The sequence below is a fragment of the Panulirus ornatus genome, chromosome 33, assembly GCF_036320965.1.
Source record: "Panulirus ornatus isolate Po-2019 chromosome 33, ASM3632096v1, whole genome shotgun sequence".
NCBI classification, from domain to species: Eukaryota; Metazoa; Arthropoda; class Malacostraca; order Decapoda; family Palinuridae; genus Panulirus; species Panulirus ornatus.
The window spans coordinates 11761328-11786084 of NC_092256.1; the positions used below are offsets into that span (position 1 = coordinate 11761328).

Consider the following 24757-nt stretch of genomic DNA (forward strand, 5'->3'; position numbering starts at 1 on the left):
AAGCTCTTAGTATTAGCAATTAAGACATTTAATGATGTTATGGGTAGCATCATCAGAAGAGGGATACAATATATATATATATATATATATATATATATATATATATATATATATATATATATATATATTTTTTTTTTTTTTTTTTTTTTTTTATACTTTGTCGCTGTCTCCCGCGTTTGCGAGGTAGCGCAAGGAAACAGACGAAAGAAATGGCCCAACCCCCCCCCCCCCCCATACACATGTACATACACACGTCCACACACGCAAATATACATACCTACACAGCTTTCCATGGTTTACCCCAGACGCTTCACATGCCTTGATTCACTCCACTGACAGCACGTCAACCCCTGTATACCACATCGCTCCAATTCACTCTATTCCTTGCCCTCCTTTCACCCTCCTGCATGTTCAGGCCCCGATCACACAAAATCTTTTTCACTCCATCTTTCCACCTCCAATTTGGTCTCCCTCTTCTCCTCGTTCCCTCCACCTCCGACACATATATCCTCTTGGTCAATCTTTCCTCACTCATTCTCTCCATGTGCCCAAACCATTTCAAAACACCCTCTTCTGCTCTCTCAACCACGCTCCTTTTATTTCCACACATCTCTCTTACCCTTACGTTACTTACTCGATCAAACCACCTCACACCACACATTGTCCTCAAACATCTCATTTCCAGCACATCCATCCTCCTGCGCACAACTCTATCCATAGCCCACGCCTCGCAACCATACAACATTGTTGGAACCACTATTCCTTCAAACATACCCATTTTTGCTTTCCGGGATAATGTTCTCGACTTCCACACATTTTTCAAGTGAGTGGTGGGATGAAGAAGTAAGAGTATTAGTGAAAGAGAAGAGAGAGGCATTTGGACGATTTTTGCAGGGAAAAAATGCAATTGAGTGGGAGAAGTATAAAAGAAAGAGACAGGAGGTCAAGAGAAAGGTGCAAGAGGTGAAAAAAAGGGCAAATGAGAGTTGGGGTGAGAGACTATCAGTAAATTTTAGGGAGAATAAAAAGATGTTCTGGAAGGAGGTAAATAGGGTGCGTAAGACAAGGGAGCAAATGGGAACTTCAGTGAAGGGCGTAAATGGGGAGGTGATAACAAGTAGTGGTGATGTGAGAAGGAGATGGAATGAGTATTTTGAAGGTTTGTTGAATGTGTCTGATGACAGAGTGGCAGATATAGGGTGTTTTGGTCGAGGTGGTGTGCAAAGTGAGAGGGTTAGGGAAAATGATTTGGTAAACAGAGAAGAGGTAGTAAAAGCTTTGCGGAAGATGAAAGCCGGCAAGGCAGCAGGTTTGGATGGTATTGCAGTGGAATTTATTAAAAATATATATATATATATATATATATATATGTATATATATATATATATATATATATATATATATATATATATATATATATATATATATGTTATGCTTCGTCGCTGTCTCCTGCGTTAGCGAGGTAACTCAAAGAAACAGACGAAAGAATGTGTGTGTGTGTGTGTGTGTGTGTGTGTATGTGTGTGTGTGTTATCGGTCTCCTGGTAGTGGTTACACCGCTCAGGTGAGGATGTCACATCATCAGGAGACATAAAGAGTAGACACTGTGGTCGAGGACATCCCCCCGCCCTAGGTGGGAAGGAGGTCATTCATCACCCACCTCCTGCGGGAGGACACAGCCTTGGAGCTGCTTTTGGTAGGAAGGGGGAAAAGGGGGAGGACATTTGAAGCTGTGCGGCAGCAGAGTACAAAAAATACGAGAGAGAGAGAGAGAGAGAGAGAGAGAGAGAGAGAGAGAGAGAGAGAGAGAGAATGCATGGTCGATATACCGTATTGGATATACCTTATACATCTTATAGGATATACCATATAGGATACGCCTTGTCAGATATACCGTATAGGATATACCATATAGGATATTACCGTATAGGATATACCTTATATACCGTATAGGATATACCTTATAGGATATACCTTATAGGACATCCCTTGTAGGATATACCATATAGGATATATCATATAGGATATACCTTATAGAATATACCATACAGGATATTTCATATAGGATATACCTTATAGGATATACCATATAGGATACACCTTGTAAGATTTACCGTATAGGATATATCTTATAGGATTTACCTTGTAGGATATACCATATAGGATATAAGCCGTGTGATCCACTTTATGACGAGCTGTGAAGCATTTACTGATGTTTGGTGTCTCTTCCCGCAGGCGGCTGAACAATAACCGACTGCGCCATCTGCCAGATGGACTCTTCAACAACAAGGCCCACCTGTACCGCCTGTAAGTACTCCGTACATCCGTTAACCTCTTCTGAAAACAGTGTTGCTTCTCCTGTGTTTACAAATGCGCCAGTGACTCAGCAGCGATGTAATACATTGTAAACCTCGTCACACACACATAGCCTGCGTCCCCTTTGACGCATATATTACACGACGTTAGTTGAAGTCTTTGCTCAGCTTGTGTGGACACTTGTTGCTCTATAATGCATCGTTAAGTGGCTTTGGAAAATTGACGTTTAGAGGAGAGAGAGAGATACACACGAACATGTACTACCCTGTTTGAAAGACACATGAGAAAAAAATAAAAGAATCGTTTCTGCTTTTATCGCATCCATGTGTGAAGCGAGTGTTGTTACATCAGTAGTCATCATTATCATCGGTAGGGCTTATCATTCTTCAGTATGGTGTGGGTGTGTATTGCATTGATTGCCTTCTCACCCTCTGTCTGCCACAGGGACACATTGTCACCATACAGTGACCCGCATCAGCAGTCGTGGTTACACACTCGCCAACCTCGGTGTCTGAGCGACGCTGCTCTGCTGGCTTGTCGTGTCTTTTTATTATATATTCTTTCTATTTCCTTCCATGTTCTTCTTACGTAGGTGTTCCGTAGACACCTGCCTCATTACCAGGGCTGACTGTCATTCCACTACCGCTAAATACCGCTAATGACACTCCTGTCCTCGTTATACGCCGAGACTGTCGTAATTCATAGCGTTATTAGACTCCCATATTTGTAGCCCCGTCTGGTGTACAGGCAGGCCGGAGGAGGGTGACCAGACGAGGATTAAAGGACCTGCTGTGAATGCGGCGAGAGAGGAAGAGCCCCGGGGAGGCTCCTGAAGGTCTGCTACATAACCCTGTGGGGGCCGCAGAGTGAGTGACTGGCTGATAGTCAAGTGAACTGGGAGGAAAATATAGTTGCCATGGTAGTAGTTGATGGCATTCTCTGAGACTTGCCTTTCTCCTCTCTCTCTCTCTCTCTCTCTCTCTCTCTCTCTCTCTCTCTCTCTCTCTCTCTCTCTCTCTGTCTTCTCAAATCAGTAGTACTGCTGCTGAAGCAGGAGTTTTGGGAGTGTGTGATAGAGTTCAAAGAAGTAAATTCTCGATCTAGTAGGATAAAACTGAAAGTGGATGGCGAGAGAGATGGGTAATCACCCATCTCTCTCGCCATCCACTGGCCATGAGAAGAAAGGTCATGAGAGGCAAGTGTTTTGGGAGAAGCTGAGTGAGTGTATCTGCAGTTTTGGTGCACGAGACCGGGTATTAGTGATGGGTGATTTAAATGCGAAGGTGAGTAATGTGACAGTTGAGGGTATAATTGGTGCGTTTGGGGTTTAGTGTTATTAATGGAAACAGTGAAGAGCTTGTGGAGTTGTGTGCCGAAAAAAGACTGGTGACTGGGAATACCCGGTTTAAAAAGAGAGATATACACAAGTATGCGTATGTGAAAAGGAGAGGTGGTCAACGGGCATTGTTATATTACGTATTGATTGATAGGCGTGTAAAAGAGAGCTTGTGGAATGTCTGATCACACTCTTGTAGAAACGAGGTTGAAGATATGTAGAGGTTTTCGGGGAAAAAAAAAAAAGATAGGAGACAGCGTCGGAGAGAAGAGAGTGTTGAGAGCAAGTGAGCTTGGAAAGGAGACACGTGTGAAAAAATACCAGCAGAGATTGAGTATAGATAGACTCTTGATATTCACAATGAGGGAAGACAACACCAAATCCTTTATCTTTATATGCAACTTCTTCCTCCATATCCCTCCCTCTCCAAGGTTCCTCTCATTCAACCCAGTATGAGGTTGTATGTTGTTGTCTTGAGTGGCTCTTCTCCAGCCCTTTTCACAGTCAAAGTGGAATCAGAAGCCTTCGTCCTTGTTATATCTCCCTTGCCATCACCTCTCGTCAACCATCCCATGTTGTGTGGACAACAATCACACGAGGAGTGACTGATATATTTCCTTATTTCCTTGACCAGTGAAGCTATTGAGTTAACTTCCTTCTTTCATCATTCACACCTTCAGGAATCAAATGGATAATCTCCCCAGAACCTTGAATTGTTTCATTTTTTTTTTATTGAAATAATGTGAATGAAAATGAAATTAATTGTACTGATAGTGATGATGATTAATACTATTGTATAGTGATAATGGGATAAGAATGAACTGGCCCGATGTGCTATACATGGGGCGACGTGTCATGACCTATGGAACGGTCTAAGTCAACCGTTGGGTGATGTGTTGTGTTTTGACTATGGATTTGTAAGGTTCCGGGGGCCCTTGTTTGATCTGGTAGCTACCTTGCGAAGGCGAGAGAGTTTAGTTCCGTATTGGAAAGTGTGCAATTGATAATAGTAGCAACTGCTGACGACGATGATGATGATGATGATGATTAACAGAGATGATATGATTGATCTGAAAAATATGGTAACATAAGATCATTTTGTTCTATAAGGGATAGGAACTTACTCTTGACCCGGCAGGCGGCGGCAGATGCTCTGTTTGACTGACACACTACTGAAGCGTTTACAACCTTGTGAAACCCTGATGTTGTCGCCGCGTTGGTGGACAAATAGCATACATGGTGTGGGTTGTGAAACGTGGGAGTGGAGTTGAGAGTTCTACACCCAACCTGATCCTCAGGGGTCGTGCGGTAATGTTGGTGCTCAAAAGTCCGTTCCTTCCTTCTTAGAAAGTTCATTGGAGTCGTATAAAACCAGGTGGTATAAGTACGACGACCAGAGCTTCATATCACACTCTCATCATCACTTGTCCTTGACCTGGATCCTACAGGTCAGGTCATAGGCCATATCCACCACACCCCCATTATCCCACTATATTATATAACAGCCCCCGAATGAACTACACCTTTTAAAGCCATTGATTCGCCTTAACCTGAGCCTTATTTCTCAGGAGAAAGGCCCTCTTTACTTACTACCCCTTCATCTTCCTTCCATTCCCTGGGTACAATTGGCACTTCGACCTGACCCTTAAGGCTGTTGAGAGTGTGGTGAGCAAGGACTTGAACCTTACCCCTGAAGAGTGTAATGAAGGTGTGAGGACTTCATGAAAATGGCCCTCGAGGCAAGCGTTTTGGGAGCAGCTGAGTGAGTGTGTTCGCAGCATCTTTGATGCACGAGACCGGGTTATAGTGAGGGGTGATTTGAATGCAAAGGTGAGTAATGTGACAGTTGAGGGTATAATTGGTGTACATGGGTTTTGAGAATGTGGTGAAACGAAGTTGCTGCGTGTGTTCATTTAAACATTAGATAGAAAGAATAACCAAGTGACATTTTTTTTTCATCGACTCGTAGATGCCATCTGTTCTTAAGGATAGAAGCTCTGGGTGAATGTGGGAGTTGATGTACTTCACTCAGGTTCTCTTCTTCCTAAGGAAAGCTGGCAAGATATGTGCATTGTAAGTGTTGGCGTGGGGCTGCGGGGAGGCCATTTTGTAAGTGCTGGCGTGGTCCATGCTTCTGGGAGAGTGTGGAGAAGTGTCGTATCGAGGATCGGATGGGTGACGGTTATTGTCTTGCTGTAGGGAGGGGGTGTGGCTGGGTGTGAATGGAGACTCCAGCTGCGGATGAAGGCCAATGCGGAAGGCAATAGCCTTATCACCAGGCGCCAGGATGAACTCCTGGCTGGGGCTGGTGATGGGTAGCCACACTGGGCGGTCTGCAGGTAGGTAGTAAGTGTCCTGGCACTTGGTGCACAGACGTGTAAGCTTTGCATTCACACCCAGCAGCATTAGGTCCTGCTCCAGCAGCTCCTTCAGTAGTACGAAGGCGCAACAATTGTCTTTGACATCCACCTCCACGATGTTCGGCGACTCCACAAGTTCGGCCCAGACGCGGTACAGATCGGGCTTTTCATACGCGTTCAACAAGGCATAGAAGAGCACGTCTTCGTTAATGAACGTATCGTGCCAAAATGGGCTGTTCAGTTTGTCATCCACCAAGGATCGCGTCCTGTGTCTGGCAGTGCTCACAATTCGAGTCTGTGCCGACCTCTTCTAGAAGGAGCCGATCGTCTTTGGATCATAGGGTACACATGCTATGGTGTAAGCCGAATCGTCGTCACAGCTCACAATCTGTGGGTACTTTCGCAGGTATTCGGTCAGCAAGCGCGGGTCTTTGCCCTTGACTTTGACGGCTACCTGGTCACGAATAGCATAGAATTCCTGGGACTGGGAAACACTCCCGGTATAGGAAATGATGCTTTGAGATTGCCAGTTGCCCGCATTATCTGGATGACTTAGAAAGAGCCTGTGAGTGTCGCTAGGGAGGACCCTCGGGAGCAGCCACAGTCCTCTCTCGTTCCAGCAGCCGATCAAAACAGCTTCGTTCTGAGCGTATCTAAGTGCCGCTTCGGCAAATAGCTCCTCTTTTTCAAATATCTCGGCGGTAGAGAAAATCTTGAAGTTCTCTCCGTCCAAGTACTCGTCCAACATATACTGAGCACAGAAATCGGAGGTCGTCACCGCCTTGTACTGCTCGGGGTAAAGCATGTTGCAGAATATGGAACCAGCGCCGGGAGCCACCATGGTCTTAGCCATCAGGCCCATGGTTATCTCCTCCATACAGACGACAGTGTTGCGTGAGTGATCCCACGACTACATGTTTTCCAGGTATATACGACTCTGCTGTAGCCGTACCTGTGCCACTATATCAACACCCATGGCTCCATGTAAGACCATTGCTGCAAATCTTATCACTTTCCTATCGGCTGAAAGAGCGTCTATTTCCTTGTCATTCAGCAGTATTATCTTCATACTTTGTGGCTTCTTACCTTTGAAAAGCTGTCTCAGAAGATATGGCGAGACTGGCACCGACACAACTGGGAATCTTGTATTATACCGGTTCCCATGTGTTTGCTTGATGTTAGTGTCCACAATAATGACCACATCGACGGTAGGAACCAGGTGGCCGAAGTGCGTCTTCAGTTTCTTTACGTCGTAACCTTCGCTACACAAAAGCACCAAACGTGGCCTGTTGTCCAGGGAAGGGATGACTGCAGCTTGCAACACCTCCTTCAGCCTATACCTGATCAACTTCAGGCAAGACATGAACAGGGGGGTCCCTAAGATGATAGTCATGCATATTATCGCTTTCGTGACGCCCAGCGCGGGACGGAAATCCCCGTACCCGACCGTGGATAGGGTCACACACACCATGTATACGTACGTCACGAAGGGATACTTTTCATTGGTGATGATGCAACGTTCGCCCGCGTCCTCCATCGTGTACAGCGCGCCAGCCAACAGCATCAGGCAAACCAGAGTCAGCAGTGTGACCCTCACCAACTGAAACAACCTCTTCCCGACACACAGGAACGCGAATCCCATCATGTGCCTGTACAGTAACCTGGCCAGGACCAGGAACCTGTAGCCAGACAGGACCAGGTTCGAGTGCCATTCCCTGATGGTGTGCAGGAGCATCCACGTCTCCACCACCTTCTCCATGTGTTCCGTCTCCTGAATAAAGCTCCTGGAGACGAAGGCGATGTTTATGAGTACCAGCAACCAGGAGAAGATGGGGCTCATTCTTCCCATGTGCTCCATGGCGGCGCAGAAGAACGAGAAGAAGGTCAAGGCGGAGAACGCTAAGGAAATCTTCAGGTGCCACTTGTGATCGAGCACCGGACCCCTCAGCTTCTGCAGGACCGTCAGGACCACCACCACCAGCCCCGTTAGCTCCGTGTGTTGCAGCGGGTTCATGTATGCGCTAACTTCTTCCCCGCACTCGAAATGAAACATTGAAGTGGGGTTTATGTTTAAACGTATCTCGTTGCCGAAACGCGGAATGACAAGTAAAGTACAAGTGTGAAAGAGGCTTGGTGGAGCGTGCGTGCCTCACCCCGGAGGAGGACCCCGGCGGGTCGTCGTCAAAGATGTCGTTTTGTGTGAAGATTCCTAGGGTAGCTGTGATGCACAACACGGCAGTCCTCCGTATCACCTCTCCTCCCTATATAGTCAGGTATTAAGGAATGTGATTCCCTTGTCTGAATAGATCTCGCTCAGCCTTGCGTGCGTGGCGCCTGATGACCGCAGAACGATAGTAATGGACCAAGGGAGATAGAGATGATGTAGACGAGAAAAATGATATGATAATCCACAGAAGTGAAGTTAAGGTTTTTTTTTTTTTTTACCAAATAGTTATGCAGCATGGGAAATAAGGTGGAACATCTCAACATGTCTTATTCAGTTCGCGAGGTTACAACTTTGGGTGAGACGAAACTTCTCGTTGAAGGCAAGTTTCACCAAACACAAAGATCGTGAACTATAAACAGTTAATAAAACCATCACTGTGTGTACGTCTAGCAAGTTGGTCAGTCACATCTGTTCACAACCATTGACTTTAGTTTTCCTTACTTGGGATTTGAAATGTAACTCATGTATAGCAAAGTGATAATCACAGATGTTTAGATGATTAGCAATGTAACTCATGTATAGCAAAGTAATAATCAGAGATATATAACTAATTACCTCTGTAACTCATGTATAGCAAAGTAATAATCAGAGATATATAACTTGATTAGCTCTGTAACTCATGTATAGCAAAGTAATAATCAGAGATATATAACTTGATTACCTCTGTAACTCATGTATAGCAAAGTAATAATCAGAGATATACAACTTGATTACCTCTGTAACTCATGTAGAGCAAAGTAATAATCAGAGATATATGAATGATTACCTCTGTAACTCATGTATAGCAAAGTAATAATCACAGATATATAACTAATTACCTCTGTAACTCATGTATAGCAAAGTAATAATCAGAGATATATAACTAATTACCTCTGTAACTCATGTATAGCAAAGTAATAATCAGAGATATATAAATGATTAGCTCTGTAACTCATGTATAGCAAAGTAATAATCAGAGATATATAAATGATTAGCTCTGTAACTCATGTATAGGAAAGTCATAATCAGAGATATATAAATGCTTAGCTCTGTAACTCATGTATAGCAAAGTAATTATCAGAGATTGTGGTGTGTGGAAAAGAGGCTTGGGAAGGGGGGGAGGGGGGAAAGAAGGATGTGCAATTCTGCTATCACCGAGAGTGTGGGAGGGTGTTACAGAGCATGGATGGAATGGATCAAGAATAGTGTGGGTGAAATGAGAGGTTGGGACCGTGAACTATGCGTGGGTATGTGTGTGTGTGTGTCGGCGCCGGCTGTGAATATGAAGACTGCAAGGTAAGGATGGAATGGAGCGTTTCTGGGGACATTTTGAATGACTATATGAATGGTTTGGAGAGAAACGGGGTCCTAATGGATGATATGAATGCGATAGTAGGATGCGATGAAATTGGCGAGATAACTGGGGAATAGGGTGAGTTACCTGGAGTAGATGAGAATGAAAGTTATCTTGCGAAATATTTGTGCTGACCCTGGCAAACACCATTTTTTTTTCTTAACCCAAGAACATCCACAGGTACACACGGATGAGGAAGGATGGAAGAGAAGAGCGAAAAGCTTTGATTGACTCTAATCATTTCGCGGTTCTTATGGGGATGAGGATCAAGGAGAAGTGGAGGTATGGTGTAAGGAAGAATGGAGAGGTAAAAAGTGTTGGCAGGCGAGAAGATGAATCAGAAACGAATGCAGGGAGGAGTATGAATGGAAGGTAACTGAAAGCTTAGAGGGAAGTGCAGTGAATGTAGTGATGCAGGTCATGTGTGTGTGGCTGAGGTGTTTCAAATGTTTAGAGAGATTATTAAAGGGAGTGAAAGGAAGGCTGGAAAGTACTTTGAAGAACTGGTGAATGTAGGAATGCGAGAGTGGAGTTGCAGAATGGTTGTAAGTGTGCTTTAAAATGCGTGTAAACATTGGAGATTGGAGTTAAACGCAAGTAAAAGGCGTTTGAAAGGAAACTGAATGAAAGTATGGATTTTGTAAAGCCTTTATGCCGTGAAAGAGGAAAGATCACTTGAACCCATGGCGATGGTAGTGGTGGTGGTGGTAGTGGTGGTAGTGGTGGTAGCGGTGGTGGTGGTGGTAGTGTTGGTAGTGATGGTAGTGGTAGTGGTGGTAGTGGTGATGGTGGTAGGCGTCCACTCTTTGGCATGTAGTTCACACACGTTGACGGTCAGCAGTGGTCCTACGCTAAGAGAGAAATTCGTTTTAGACGATGCATATCTTTGTGTTGAGTCTGGCTTGACCTGTAGCCTATCCTTAGTGTGCCAGTTACAACATCATGTACTCTGCTGATCTCATTACATATCATTACATATTTACTCTATAAACATTTCACTGTGATGGAAAATGTTTCTACCTGTGTATATACCTGAGCTCGCCCACTGGCCTCTGAGGAGAGAAACCTAATCCTTGGGTAGGTGGAGTGTAAGGGTGATGATTGTGAGCTGTCGAGGGATAAAAGGGTTACCATGGACTCGAATGTGGTCATTGGTCGATATCATGATTGGGTGATTGGTTCGTGTGACACAGGGCGATGATTGGGTGATCGCCAGAATGGAGGGCCAGAATGAGGATGACGTCAGTCGTTAAGGATAATGATGCACTGTACATCAGGGAAATGTACCTGGAGTCGATGGTGGTGGGGCGCGACGCAGGGTCGTCTGCATGACGTCATGACAAATGTGACATCCCACCACCCCCCCCCCGACCTCCCCATGACAGATGTGATCCCCCTTCCCCTATGACAGATGTTATCCCCCCTCCCCATGACACATGTGACCCCCTCCCCATGACAGATGTGACCGCCCCTCCCCATGACAGATGTGATCCCCCTCCCCATGACAGATGTGACCCCCCCTCTCCATGACAGATGTGACTCCCCCCTTCCCCTCCCCACGACAGATGTGACCCCCTCCCCACGACAGATGTGACTGACCGCCCCTCCCCATGACAGATGTGACCCCCCCCTCTCCATGACAGATGTGACCCCCTCTCCATGACAGATGTGACCCCCCTCCCCATGACAGATGTGACCCCCCCTCTCCATGACAGATGTGACCCCCTCTCCATGACAGATGTGACCCCCTCCCCATGACAGATGTGACCTTCCCCTCCCCATGACAGATGTGACCCCCTCTCCATGACAGATGTGACCGCCCCTCCATGACAGATGTGACCCCCTCTCCATGACAGATGTGACCCCCCCTCTCCATGACAGATGTGACTCCCCCCTCCCCATGACAGATGTGACCCCCCTCCCCATGACAGATGTGACCCCCCTCCCCCTGACAGATGTGACACCCCCCTCCCCATGACAGATGTGACCCCCCCTCCCCATGACAGATGTGACCCCCCCTCTCCATGACAGATGTGACTCCCCCTCTCCATGACAGATGTGACCTTCCCCTCCCCATGACAGATGTGACTACCCCCCTCCCCATGACAGATGTGACCCCCTTCCCCATCCTCCTTCCCCGTCTGTATTATAGGACTGGATTAACAGGTGTGACTCCACTGTATCATAGGACTGAGCCAATAAGTATAGACCTACCAGTATTATAGGATTTGGATTCACAGTGGTTAACCCACCATTAACATAGGATTGATTTAACAGGTTCTTGACCTACCAATGTTATAGGATTTGAGGGTTGTGGATTCTCCTGTATTATAGGACTGAATCGGCAGTTGTGAAGCTACCTCCAACATAGGACTGGATTAGGTTCATGTTTCCTCCTGGTTTATTTCTCTCTTTTTCTTTCTCTTCATAAGGTATTTCAGTGTGTTTGTGATGCGTTCATCTTTGTATTTAGTGTGAGTTTCTTGCCTTCGATGAATCTAACGTATTTTTGCTTCGTTCTGGCACCCGTGACGATGGTGGTGTGAACACGTCTGTCGTGGTGTGAACACGTCTGTCGTGGTGTGAACACGTCTGTCGTGGTGTGAACACGTCTGTCGTGGTATGAACACGCCTGTCGTGGTGTGAACACGTCTGTCGTGGTGTGAACACGTCTGTTGTAGTGTGAACACGCCTGTCGTGGTGTGAACACGTCTGTCGTGGTGTGAATACGTCTGTTGTAGTGTGAACACGTCTGTCGTGGTGTGAACACGTCTGTCGTGGTGTGAACACGTCTGTCGTGATGTGAACACGTCTGTTGTAGTGTGAACACGCGTGTCGTGGTGTGAACACGTCTGTCGTGGTGTGAACACGTCTGTCGTGGTGTGAACACGTCTGTCGTGGTGTGAACACGTCTGTCGTGGTGTGAACACGTCTGTCGTGGTGTGAACACGTCTGTCGTGTTGTGAACACGTCTGTCGTGGTGTGAACACGTCTGTCGTGGTGTGAACACGTCTGTTGTGGTGTGAACACGTCTGTTGTGGTGTGAACACGTCTGTCGTGGTGTGAACTTGTCTGTTGTAGTGTGAACACGTCTGTCGTGGTGTGAACACGTCTGTTGTAGTGTGAACACGTCTGTCGTGGTGTGAACACGTCTGTCGTGGTGTGAACACGTCTGTCGTGGTGTGAACACGTCTGTCGTGGTGTGAACACGTCTGTCGTGGTTGTTTGAACACGTGTGTGGTAGTGTGCCCAGGTGTGAGGTGGTGGTTGTGGTGATACAGAGAGAGTGGTAGTGATGATGGAGTGGTCAGGTCTGTGAAGAGGTCAGAGATCATGAGAGGTGTCTTCTGTCTCATTATGGCAGGAGCACCGCCAGGAGGTGGGTTCTCTCTCCCCGACCCCGCCTTGCCATTCTGCCTAGACGCCGTAATGGAGGGTGAAAGTGTAGCGTGACCAAGTTTTGGTTTCTACCTAATATGGTTTACCTACGTGCTCGGGGGCGCTCGCTCGTCTTGCCACACCCCCATACGTGGCGTGTGTGTGTGTGTGTGTGTGTGTGTGTGTGTGTGTGTGTGTGTGTGTGTGGACCCTGACTGGGAAGATGCATAGCATGAGCCACCCTAAGGTAGGGAGCTAGACCGGTGTGTGTTAGGGGAGAGAGAGAGGGTGAGTGGTGTGCACTTTACTACTTGTCCAGCCTCGTGGGGTGTGTGTGTGTTGGAACGTGGCACCCTCCACTGTGGTCCTTAACCACACACACACACACACTCCTTGATCACGGAATGAACCACGCCAGCCATAAAGGGGACGTGTGGAGTACGTGCGAAAGCCAGAGAACAGAAGACCTGATGGTCCTTGACGAAGTTATCTGCTGGAGGACAGGAACTGTAGTAGCCCAGAGGTCTAATCTATACAGAGGGAGAAAAGGAAAGTAAAACAGAACCGTGATTGAAGATAGGAATTATCTGTCATGGCCTAAGAACTTAATGCCTCGTAGGAAGATGTGAGGAATGAACAGACGAGGAGCCACCACCTGTTACTGCCTCTCGTCTTACCCCTGTGCCCCTCTCTACATGGGGTGGGGTACGTGCATCCGAAGGAGACCCGATGGTCCGAGACGAGTCTCACATGCAGTCTAGCCTGAATTGTGGTCGAAAGAGGATAGGGAAGCTGAATGGTATTTCTCTCTCTCTCTCTCTCTCTCTCTCTCTCTCTCTCTCTCTCTCTCTCTCTCTCTCTCTCTCTCTCTCTCTCTCTCTCTCTCTCTCTCATAACAAGGAAGTTGTACGGACAGACTTGCGCCTCATACGACACACAACACTGCCATCGGTGATGGGAAACGCCTGATCCCAGCCGACCACACTCAAACAGCAGCTGTTACACACCTGTTCGATGTAGGTACAAGTGCCTGGGATGCCGTAGTACATAAAACCTTTTCGGTCTGTTAAACTGGTTTAGCCCGGGTGACAGCGACGGTAATCCTTACCAGAGGCGATATTTGTTACCAGGTGTGACATATGTTGCCAGCACTGGCGGTCTGCTGTGTTACCAAGTGTGACATATGTTGCCAGCACTGGCGGTCTGCTGTGTTGCCAAGTGTGACATATGTTGCCAGCACTGGCGGTCTGCTGTGTTACCAAGTGTGACATATGTTGCCAGAACTGGCGGTCTGCTGTGTTGCCAAGTGTGACACATCCTCCAGCGGCGACCAGCTGTGTGTTACCTCTTGTGGCCTGCTTGCCACCTGTGACCTACTGAGGTGATGGTGCTTGTCTTGCCACGAACAACCCACCTGTATTACTGTGACCTGCGGTGGTGCCAGCTGTAACTTATACTGCTGCCGGGTTTCATATGATATTTGTCCATTGTGACCAGCTTTGACCTGCTGTGTGACCAGCTTTGACCTGCCGTGTGACCAGTTTTGACCTGCATTGTGAGTATCTTTGTCCTGCAGTGTGACCAGCTTTGACCTGCCGTGTGACCAGCTTTGACCTGCAGTGTGATCAGCTTTGACCTGCAGTGTGATCAGCTTTGACATGCAGTGTGATCAGCTTTGACCTGCAGTGTGATCAGCTTTGACATGCAGTGTGATCAGCTTTGACCTGCAGTGTGATCAGCTTTGACATGCAGTGTGATCAGCTTTGACATGCAGTGTGACATGTTGTGACCTGAATTGTGACCAGCTTTGACCTGCCGTGTGACAAGTTCTGACCTGCACTGTGAATAGCTTTGACCTGCAGTATGACCAGCGTTGTCCCACAGGTGCGCTATCATACTCAGGGGTCGTACCGTCGTGCTCAAGGGTCGCACCGTCGTGCTCAAGGGTCGCACCGTCGTGCTCAAGGGTCGTACCGTCGTGCTTAAGGGGGTGAAACATATGAAAACTGCCTCTTCGTACCTGGAGTGGCCGCTCTGTCACCTCCCCCCTCCACAGTGGGTGTCACAGCCAGGGGAGGGAGAGTGTGGCTTGACAAGAACCACTCGGAAGGAAGTGTTGTTGACTGGAGGTCGAAGAAATGCGCGAGACTGTTTACCCAAATGTTTATGACACTGGAGGGAATGTTTACCCAAAAGTATATGACGCTGGAGGGGATGTTTACCCAAAAGTATATGACACTGGAGGGGATGTTTACCCAAAAGTATATGACACTGGAGGGAATGTTTACCCAAAAGTATATGACACTGGAGGGAATGTTTACCCAAAAGTATATGACACTGAAGGGGATGTTTACCCAAAAGTATATGACACTGGAGGGAATGTTTACCCAAAAGTATATGACACTGGAGGGAATGTTTACCCAAAAGTATATGACACTGGAGGGAATGTTTACCCAAAAGTATATGACACTGGAGGGAAGGACTTGATTCCAGCGCATCCCACATCGACCTCCTTACTTGATGATGCACGTGGAGATGTGAGATTAATTGGGATGAAATGGGAGGTACGTGAGGTTGGGGAGGGTGAGAGGGATGGAGTGGGAGTCCCAAAACGTATACACAGCAGGTAAGATGGACGCTGGGTTAACTGGAGAGTCATTTTTTTTTTCTTAGGTTCCTCCTGGCTGGCCATTTGTGGTAGTAAATGATGGTGGTAGTCCGCTCCTGTCACTCAGGATTCTTGTCTGTTGCTTGCCACCACGCCCTCCTGCCCGTGTTCATCCTGCCACCACATCCCCCTGCCCGTGTTCATCCTGCCACCACATCCCCCTGCCCGTGTTCATCCTGCCACCACATCCTCCTGCCCGTGTTCATCCTGCCACCACATCCTCCTGCCCGTGTTCATCCTGCTACCACATCCTCCTGCCACCACACCCTCCAGCCCGTGTTCATCCTGCCACCATATCCTCCTGCTCGTGTTCTTCCTCCCACCACATCCTCCTGCCCGTGTTCATCCTGCCACCACATCCGCCTGCCCGTGTTCATCCTGCCACCACATCCTCCTGCCCGTGTTCATCCTGCCACCACATCCGCCTGCCCGTGTTCATCCTGCCACCACATCCTCCTGCCCGTGTTCATCCTGCCACAACATCCTTTTGCCCGTGTTCATCCTGCCACCACATCCTCCTGCCCGTGTTCATCCTGCCACCACATCCTCCTGCCCGTGTTCATCCTGCCACCACATCCTCCTGCCCGTGTTCATCCTGCTACCACATCCGCCTGCCCGTGTTCATCCTGCTACCACATCCTCCTGCCCGTGTTCATCCTGCCATCATACCCTCCTGCCCGTGTTCATCCTGCCACAACATCCTCCTGCCCGTGTTCATCCTGCCACCACATCCTCCTGCCCGTGTTCATCCTGCCACCACATCCTCCTGCCCGTGTTCATCCTGCCACCACATCCTCCTGCCCGTGTTCATCCTGCCACCACATCCTCCTGCCCGTGTTCATCCTGCCACCACATCCTCCTGCCCGTGTTCATCCTGCTACCACATCATCCTGCCGTGTTCATCCTGCTACCACATCCTCCTGCCCGTGTTCATCCTGCTACCACATCCTCCTGCCCGTGTTCATCCTGCCACCACATCCTCCTGCCCGTGTTCATCCTGCTACCACATCCTCCTGCCCGTGTTCATCCTGCCACCACATCCCCCTGCCCGTGTTCATCCTGCCACCACATCCTCCTGCCCGTGTTCATCCTGCCACCACATCCTCCTGCCCGTGTTCATCCTGCCACCACATCCCCCTGCCCGTGTTCATCCTGCTACCACATCCTCCTGCCCGTGTTCATCCTGCTACCACATCATCCTGCCGTGTTCATCCTGCCACCACATCCTCCTGCCCGTGTTCATCCTGCCACCACATCCTCCTGCCCGTGTTCATCCTGCCACCACATCCTCCTGCCCGTGTTCATCCTGCCACCACATCCTCCTGCCCGTGTTCATCCTGCTACCACATCCTCCTGCCCGTGTTCATCCTGCTACCACATCCTCCTGCCCGTGTTCATCCTGCCACCACATCCTCCTGCCCGTGTTCATCCTGCTACCACATCCTCCTGCCCGTGTTCATCCTGCCACCACATCCTCCTGCCCGTGTTCATCCTGCTACCACATCATCCTGCCGTGTTCATCCTGCCACCACATCCTCCTGCCCGTGTTCATCCTGCTACCACATCCTCCTGCCCGTGTTCATCCTGCTACCACATCCTCCTGCCCGTGTTCATCCTGCTACCACATCCTCCTGCCCGTGTTCATCCTGCCACCACATCCTCCTGCCCGTGTTCATCCTGCTACCACATCCTCCTGCCCGTGTTCATCCTGCTACCACATCCTCCTGCCCGTGTTCATCCTGCTACCACATCCTCCTGCCCGTGTTCATCCTGCTACCACATCCTCCTGCCCGTGTTCATCCTGCCACCACATCCTCCTGCCCGTGTTCATCCTGCTACCACATCCTCCTGCCCGTGTTCATCCTGCTACCACATCCTCCTGCCCGTGTTCATCCTGCTACCACATCCTCCTGCCCGTGTTCATCCTGCTACCACATCCTCCTGCCCGTGTTCATCCTGCTACCACATCCTCCTGCCCGTGTTCATCCTGCCACCACATCCTCCTGCCCGTGTTCATCCTGCTACCACATCCTCCTGCCCGTGTTCATCCTGCCACCACATCCTCCTGCCCGTGTTCATCCTGCCACCACATCCTCCTGCCCGTGTTCATCCTGCCACCACATCCTCCTGCCCGTGTTCATCCTGCCACCACATCCTCCTGCCGTGTTCATCCTGCTACCACATCCTCCTGCCCGTGTTCATCCTGCCACCACATCCTCCTGCCCGTGTTCATCCTGCTACCACATCCTCCTGCCCGTGTTCATCCTGCTACCACATCCTCCTGCCCGTGTTCATCCTGCTACCACATCATCCTGCCGTGTTCATCCTGCTACCACATCCTCCTGCCCGTGTTCATCCTGCTACCACATCCTCCTGCCCGTGTTCATCCTGCCACCACATCCTCCTGCCCGTGTTCATCCTGCCACCACATCCTCCTGCCCGTGTTCATCCTGCCACCACATCCTCCTGCCCGTGTTCATCCTGCTACCACATCCTCCTGCCCGTGTTCATCCTGCCACCACATCCTCCTGCCCGTGTTCATCCTGCCACCACATCCTCCTGCCCGTGTTCATCCTGCCACCACATCCTCCTGCCCGTGTTCATCCTGCTACCACATCCTCCTGCCCGTGTTCATCCTGCCACCACATCCTCCTGCCCGTGTTCATCCTGCCACCACATCCTCCTGCCCGTGTTCATCCTGCCACCACATCCTCCTGCCCGTGTTCATCCTGCCACCACATCCTCCTGCCCGTGTTCATCCTGCTACCACATCCTCCTGCCCGTGTTCATCCTGCTACCACATCCTCCTGCCCGTGTTCATCCTGCTACCACATCCTCCTGCCCGTGTTCATCCTGCCACCACATCCTCCTGCCCGTGTTCATCCTGCTACCACATCCTCCTGCCCGTGTTCATCCTGCCACCACATCCTCCTGCCCGTGTTCATCCTGCTACCACATCCTCCTGCCCGTGTTCATCCTGCCACCACATCCTCCTGCCCGTGTTCATCCTGCCACCACATCCTCCTGCCCGTGTTCATCCTGCCACCACATCCTCCTGCCCGTGTTCATCCTGCCACCACATCCTCCTGCCCGTGTTCATCCTGCCACCACATCCTCCTGCCCGTGTTCATCCTGCCACCACATCCTCCTGCCCGTGTTCATCCTGCCACCACATCCTCCTGCCCGTGTTCATCCTGCCACCACATCCTCCTGCCCGTGTTCATCCTGCTACCACATCCTCCTGCCCGTGTTCATCCTGCCACCACATCCTCCTGCCCGTGTTCATCCTGCCACCACATCCTCCTGCCCGTGTTCATCCTGCTACCACATCCTCCTGCCCGTGTTCATCCTGCCACCACATCCTCCTGCCCGTGTTCATCCTGCCACCACATCCTCCTGCCCGTGTTCATCCTGCCACCACATCCTCCTGCCCGTGTTCATCCTGCTACCACATCATCCTGCCGTGTTCATCCTGCCACCACATCCTCCTGCCCGTGTTCATCCTGCCACCACATCCTCCTGCCCGTGTTCATCCTGCCACCACATCCTCCTGCCCGTGTTCATCCTGCCACCACATCCTCCTGCCCGTGTTCATCCTGCTACCACATCCTCCTGCCCGTGTTCATCCTGCCACCACATCCTCCTGCCCGTGTTCATCCTGCTACCACATCCTCCTGCCCGTGTTCATCCTGCTACCACATCCTCCTGCCCGTGTTCATCCTGCTACCACATCCTCCTGCCCGTGTTCATCCTGCTACCACATCCTCCTGCCCGTGTTCATCCTGCTACCACATCCTCCTGCCCGTGTTCATCCTGCCACCACATCCTCCTGCCCGTGTTCATCCTGCCACCACATCCTCCTGCCCGTGTTCATCCTGCTACCACATCCTCCTGCCCGTGTTCATCCTGCCACCACATCCTCCTGCCCGTGTTCATCCTGCCACCACATCCTCCTGCCCGTGTTCATCCTGCCACCACATCCTCCTGCCCGTGTTCATCCTGCCACCACATCCTCCTGCCCGTGTTCATCCTGCTACCACATCCTCCTGCCCGTGTTCATCCTGCTACCACATCCTCCTGCCCGTGTTCATCCTGCTACCACATCCTCCTGCCCGTGTTCATCCTGCTACCACATCCTCCTGCCCGTGTTCATCCTGCTACCACATCCTCCTGCCCGTGTTCATCCTGCCACCACATCCTCCTGCCCGTGTTCATCCTGCTACCACATCCTCCTGCCCGTGTTCATCCTGCCACCACATCCTCCTGCCCGTGTTCATCCTGCTACCACATCCTCCTGCCCGTGTTCATCCTGCTACCACATCCTCCTGCCCGTGTTCATCCTGCCACCACATCCTCCTGCCCGTGTTCATCCTGCCACCACATCCTCCTGCCCGTGTTCATCCTGCTACCACATCCTCCTGCCCGTGTTCATCCTGCCACCACATCCTCCTGCCCGTGTTCATCCTGCTACCACATCCTCCTGCCCGTGTTCATCCTGCCACCACATCCTCCTGCCCGTGTTCATCCTGCCACCACATCCTCCTGCCCGTGTTCATCCTGCCACCACATCCTCCTGCCCGTGTTCATCCTGCTACCACATCATCCTGCCGTGTTCATCCTGCTACCACATCCTCCTGCCCGTGTTCATCCTGCCACCACATCCTCCTGCCCGTGTTCATCCTGCCACCACATCCTCCTGCCCGTGTTCATCCTGCTACCACATCCTCCTGCCCGTGTTCATCCTGCTACCACATCCTCCTGCCCGTGTTCATCCTGCTACCACATCCTCCTGCCCGTGTTCATCCTGCTACCACATCCTCCTGCCCGTGTTCATCCTGCTACCACATCCTCCTGCCCGTGTTCATCCTGCTACCACATCCTCCTGCCCGTGTTCATCCTGCTACCACATCCTCCTGCCCGTGTTCATCCTGCTACCACATCCTCCTGCCCGTGTTCATCCTGCCACCACATCCTCCTGCCCGTGTTCATCCTGCTACCACATCCTCCTGCCCGTGTTCATCCTGCTACCACATCCTCCTGCCCGTGTTCATCCTGCTACCACATCCTCCTGCCCGTGTTCATCCTGCTACCACATCCTCCTGCCCGTGTTCATCCTGCTACCACATCCTCCTGCCCGTGTTCATCCTGCTACCACATCCTCCTGCCCGTGTTCATCCTGCTACCACATCCTCCTGCCCGTGTTCATCCTGCTACCACATCCTCCTGCCCGTGTTCATCCTGCCACCACATCCTCCTGCCCGTGTTCATCCTGCTACCACATCATCCTGCCCGTGTTCATCCTGCCACCACATCCTCCTGCCCGTGTTCATCCTGCCACCACATCCTCCTGCCCGTGTTCATCCTGCCACCACATCCTCCTGCCCGTGTTCATCCTGCTACCACATCCTCCTGCCCGTGTTCATCCTGCCACCACATCCTCCTGCCCGTGTTCATCCTGCTACCACATCCTCCTGCCCGTGTTCATCCTGCTACCACATCCTCCTGCCCGTGTTCATCCTGCTACCACATCCTCCTGCCCGTGTTCATCCTGCTACCACATCCTCCTGCCCGTGTTCATCCTGCCACCACATCCTCCTGCCCGTGTTCATCCTGCTACCACATCCTCCTGCCCGTGTTCATCCTGCCACCACATCCTCCTGCCCGTGTTCATCCTGCCACCACATCCTCCTGCCCGTGTTCATCCTGCCACCACATCCTCCTGCCCGTGTTCATCCTGCTACCACATCCTCCTGCCCGTGTTCATCCTGCCACCACATCCTCCTGCCCGTGTTCATCCTGCCACCACATCCTCCTGCCCGTGTTCATCCTGCCACCACATCCTCCTGCCCGTGTTCATCCTGCCACCACATCCCCCTGCCCGTGTTCATCCTGCTACCACATCCTCCTGCCCGTGTTCATCCTGCCACCACATCCTCCTGCCCGTGTTCATCCTGCCACCACATCCTCCTGCCCGTGTTCATCCTGCCACCACATCCTCCTGCCCGTGTTCATCCTGCTACCACATCCTCCTGCCCGTGTTCATCCTGCCACCACATCCTCCTGCCCGTGTTCATCCTGCTACCACATCCTCCTGCCCGTGTTCATCCTGCCACCACATCCTCCTGCCCGTGTTCATCCTGCCACCACATCCTCCTGCCCGTGTTCATCCTGCCACCACATCCTCCTGCCCGTGTTCATCCTGCCACCACATCCTCCTGCCCGTGTTCATCCTGCTACCACATCCTCCTGCCCGTGTTCATCCTGCCACCACATCCTCCTGCCCGTGTTCATCCTGCCACCACATCCTCCTGCCCGTGTTCATCCTGCTACCACATCCTCCTGCCCGTGTTCATCCTGCCACCACATCCTCCTGCCCGTGTTCATCCTGCCACCACATCCTCCTGCCCGTGTTCATCCTGCCACCACATCCTCCTGCCCGTGTTCATCCTGCTACCACATCCTCCTGCCCGTGTTCATCCTGCCACCACATCCTCCTGCCCGTGTTCATCCTGCTACCACATCCTCCTGCCCGTGTTCATCCTGCCACCACATCCTCCTGCCCGTGTTCATCCTGCTACCACATCCTCCTGCCCGTGTTCATCCTGCTACCACATCCTCCTGCCCGTGTTCATCCTGCTACCACATCATCCTGCCGTGTTCATCCTGCCACCACATCCTCCTGCCCGTGTTCATCCTGCCACCACATCCTCCTGCCCGTGTTCATCCTGCTACCACATCCTCCTGCCCGTGTTCATCCTGCTACCACATCCTCCTGCCCGTGTTCATCCTGCCACCACATCCTCCTGCCCGTGTTCATCCTGCTACCACATCCTCCTGCCCGTGTTCATCCTGCTACCACATCCTCCTGCCCGTGTTCATCCTGCCACCACATCCTCCTGCCCGTGTTCATCCTGCCACCACATCCTCCTGCCCGTGTTCATCCTGCCACCACATCCTCCGGCCCGTGTTTTGTTTCCCAATGTAGTGTCTGCGTCGCCCACTGTCTTGTCTTGTTCCTCCCACTGTGCCGACCGTTGTGTGGCCATCCCTGCCTCATGAACCAATCCCCTCTCAGCCCCTTACCACACACGCCAGCCGCAGCTGTAGGTAGCGCCCCCCGTGCTCCAGTTAACCTGATGCATGAGATTATTAGTGCCACAGAAGTCGACAGCTGAGCAGAGTTCTGTCATTCCTGTCATATTTCGTGGCTATTCTTGGGTGGAGGTGGAGGCCTCTGGTGTGCGCCCGCTGTCTTCTCGTGAGGCGTAAAGGAACAGTTTGATGGTTTACTGCAGCTTCTCCGTCCGATCTCGACATTTTTAATTTGACTTCGTGATGCAGGTGTGGAGTGCGTTGTGGTGGGTGATGTGGAGTGTGTTGTGACGGATGATGTGGAGTGTGTGGTGACGGATGATGTGAAGTGTGTGGTGACTGATGGAGTGGGGTGTGTTGGCACGATTGGCTTCAAGTCTGTTGGCACGGGGGGCGTTGAGTGTGTTGGCACGGATGTCTTCGAGTGTGTTGGCACGGGTGGCGTTGAGTGTGTTGGCACGGGTGGTGGTGTTGAGTGTGTTGGGTCACAGCTCCACCACCAGCAGCCTCACTGCCTGTAACTCCGTTATCACAGTCCGCCATTATCATGATGAGGGCGAGAGAGGTGAAGGCAATACATCATCACTCATTTGATGGTCATTACCCACCCTTGTGGTTTACTCTTCCTGTGACCCCCTTGGCTGGAGGTCAAGGTCACCAGGTAATGCCGGGGTCATGACCAAGAATCCTAGCACCGCTCCGCCTGCCACCGTAAGACTCTGCCGTGCCAGTGGTCGTGGTGGAGGGTGCCGTTACGTCAGGGTCGTGTGTGTCATCTGATACACCAGGTAGGCTGGTTGGAGTACCTTAAGGACCGCCACAAACCTTTCCCCTTTGCTGTTTGTGGGTGTATACAGGTGGCCCCCGCCTGATCTCTTCTACGGCAGATATTTGTTTCAGTTATTCACTAGATGGGTTATGTGGAGACCAGGGGTTCGTGAGACCCAAGGACGACCTTAGGGGTTCGTGAGACCCGAGGACGACCTCAGGGGTTCGTGAGAACCGAGGACGACCTCAGGGGTCGTGAGAGGTAAGTGCTACCGCATCTCAAGACTTTTTTTAATGATGCATACATGAGGGTTTCGTACGTTTTCCTTCCCGTGCTTGAAATAAATACCACAAAAGAAAATGTAGTAGAAACTATAATACAGGGAAGACGTATCCAGGATCTACGTCGGCAATACAAAACGGCACAATCATGTCGTATATTCAGGCCCTCAAGGTGTGGGGCTTTGTAGTGACTTCGGAAACTGTCGGAATTGCACTAGACATGTTACCATATAACCTGGCCAGGGACGTATTATAACTCTCACTCACATCACAGGTAACAGCCCGTAGTGTTAACACAGGCTCCCAGGAACCATGTAGTCCCGTGGGCCTCGGTAAGAAGATGATCTTTGATAAGGTGATGGTGCGCCTCCTTACAAGCCACACCTGTGAGATATATCACGGAAGTGTTTGGTTCCGCCTGCCTCCTGGTCTTCCTCGTTTATAGGTTTTTTACTGATGGACTTTATGTCTCCCTTTCGTATCGTATTACTGAAATAAAGAAAAAAAAGAAGTATCAGACAATGAATGGTTTAGTAATCTTCCAAACAAACAGTTTTAAAAGCTTTAAGATAATTACACTGTCATGCCTTATATCATTTTGAAAATATAGATTGATCTCGAAGAACAGTTTAGGTATGAGAGCAATAGTTAATCCCTTAGGGTTGGAAGATGCTATAGAGACTATGATGCTATCATTCTACATAACTGTGGTCTGCAGAGAGAAGACGATCTTTCGCCTGGACTTGCTGCAGAAATCGCTGGTCACCAAAAAAAAAAGAAGAAAAAATGGGTCTGGAAACTTCCCCACCCCGTAGAAGCTAAGCTTTCTGTCGGAGGAGACGAAGTTGAGCTCATACAGCCGCACCTGAGATAAGGTGTTGCCTCCTCTCGTGGACCAGTTGTGCTGGCGAATGTTGACTGCTCTCCTGTCCTCTCTCTCTCTCTCCAGTGCTAGGAGCAGTGTGGGTCATGCCTCCCTCCCTCATACAACATAATG

The 24757-nt window shown here is 50.7% G+C and overlaps 1 protein-coding gene across 1 annotated transcript in view; it reads left to right on the forward strand.

Moving 5' to 3' along the window:
• The window catches only part of LOC139759459 (protein slit-like), a 1061304-nt gene that overhangs the window by 691005 nt on the left and 345542 nt on the right, over positions 1–24757 (forward strand). Inside the window, 1 exon segment of the mRNA XM_071681610.1 lies at positions 2236–2307. Within this exon segment, the coding sequence (XP_071537711.1) occupies positions 2236–2307 (72 nt within the window).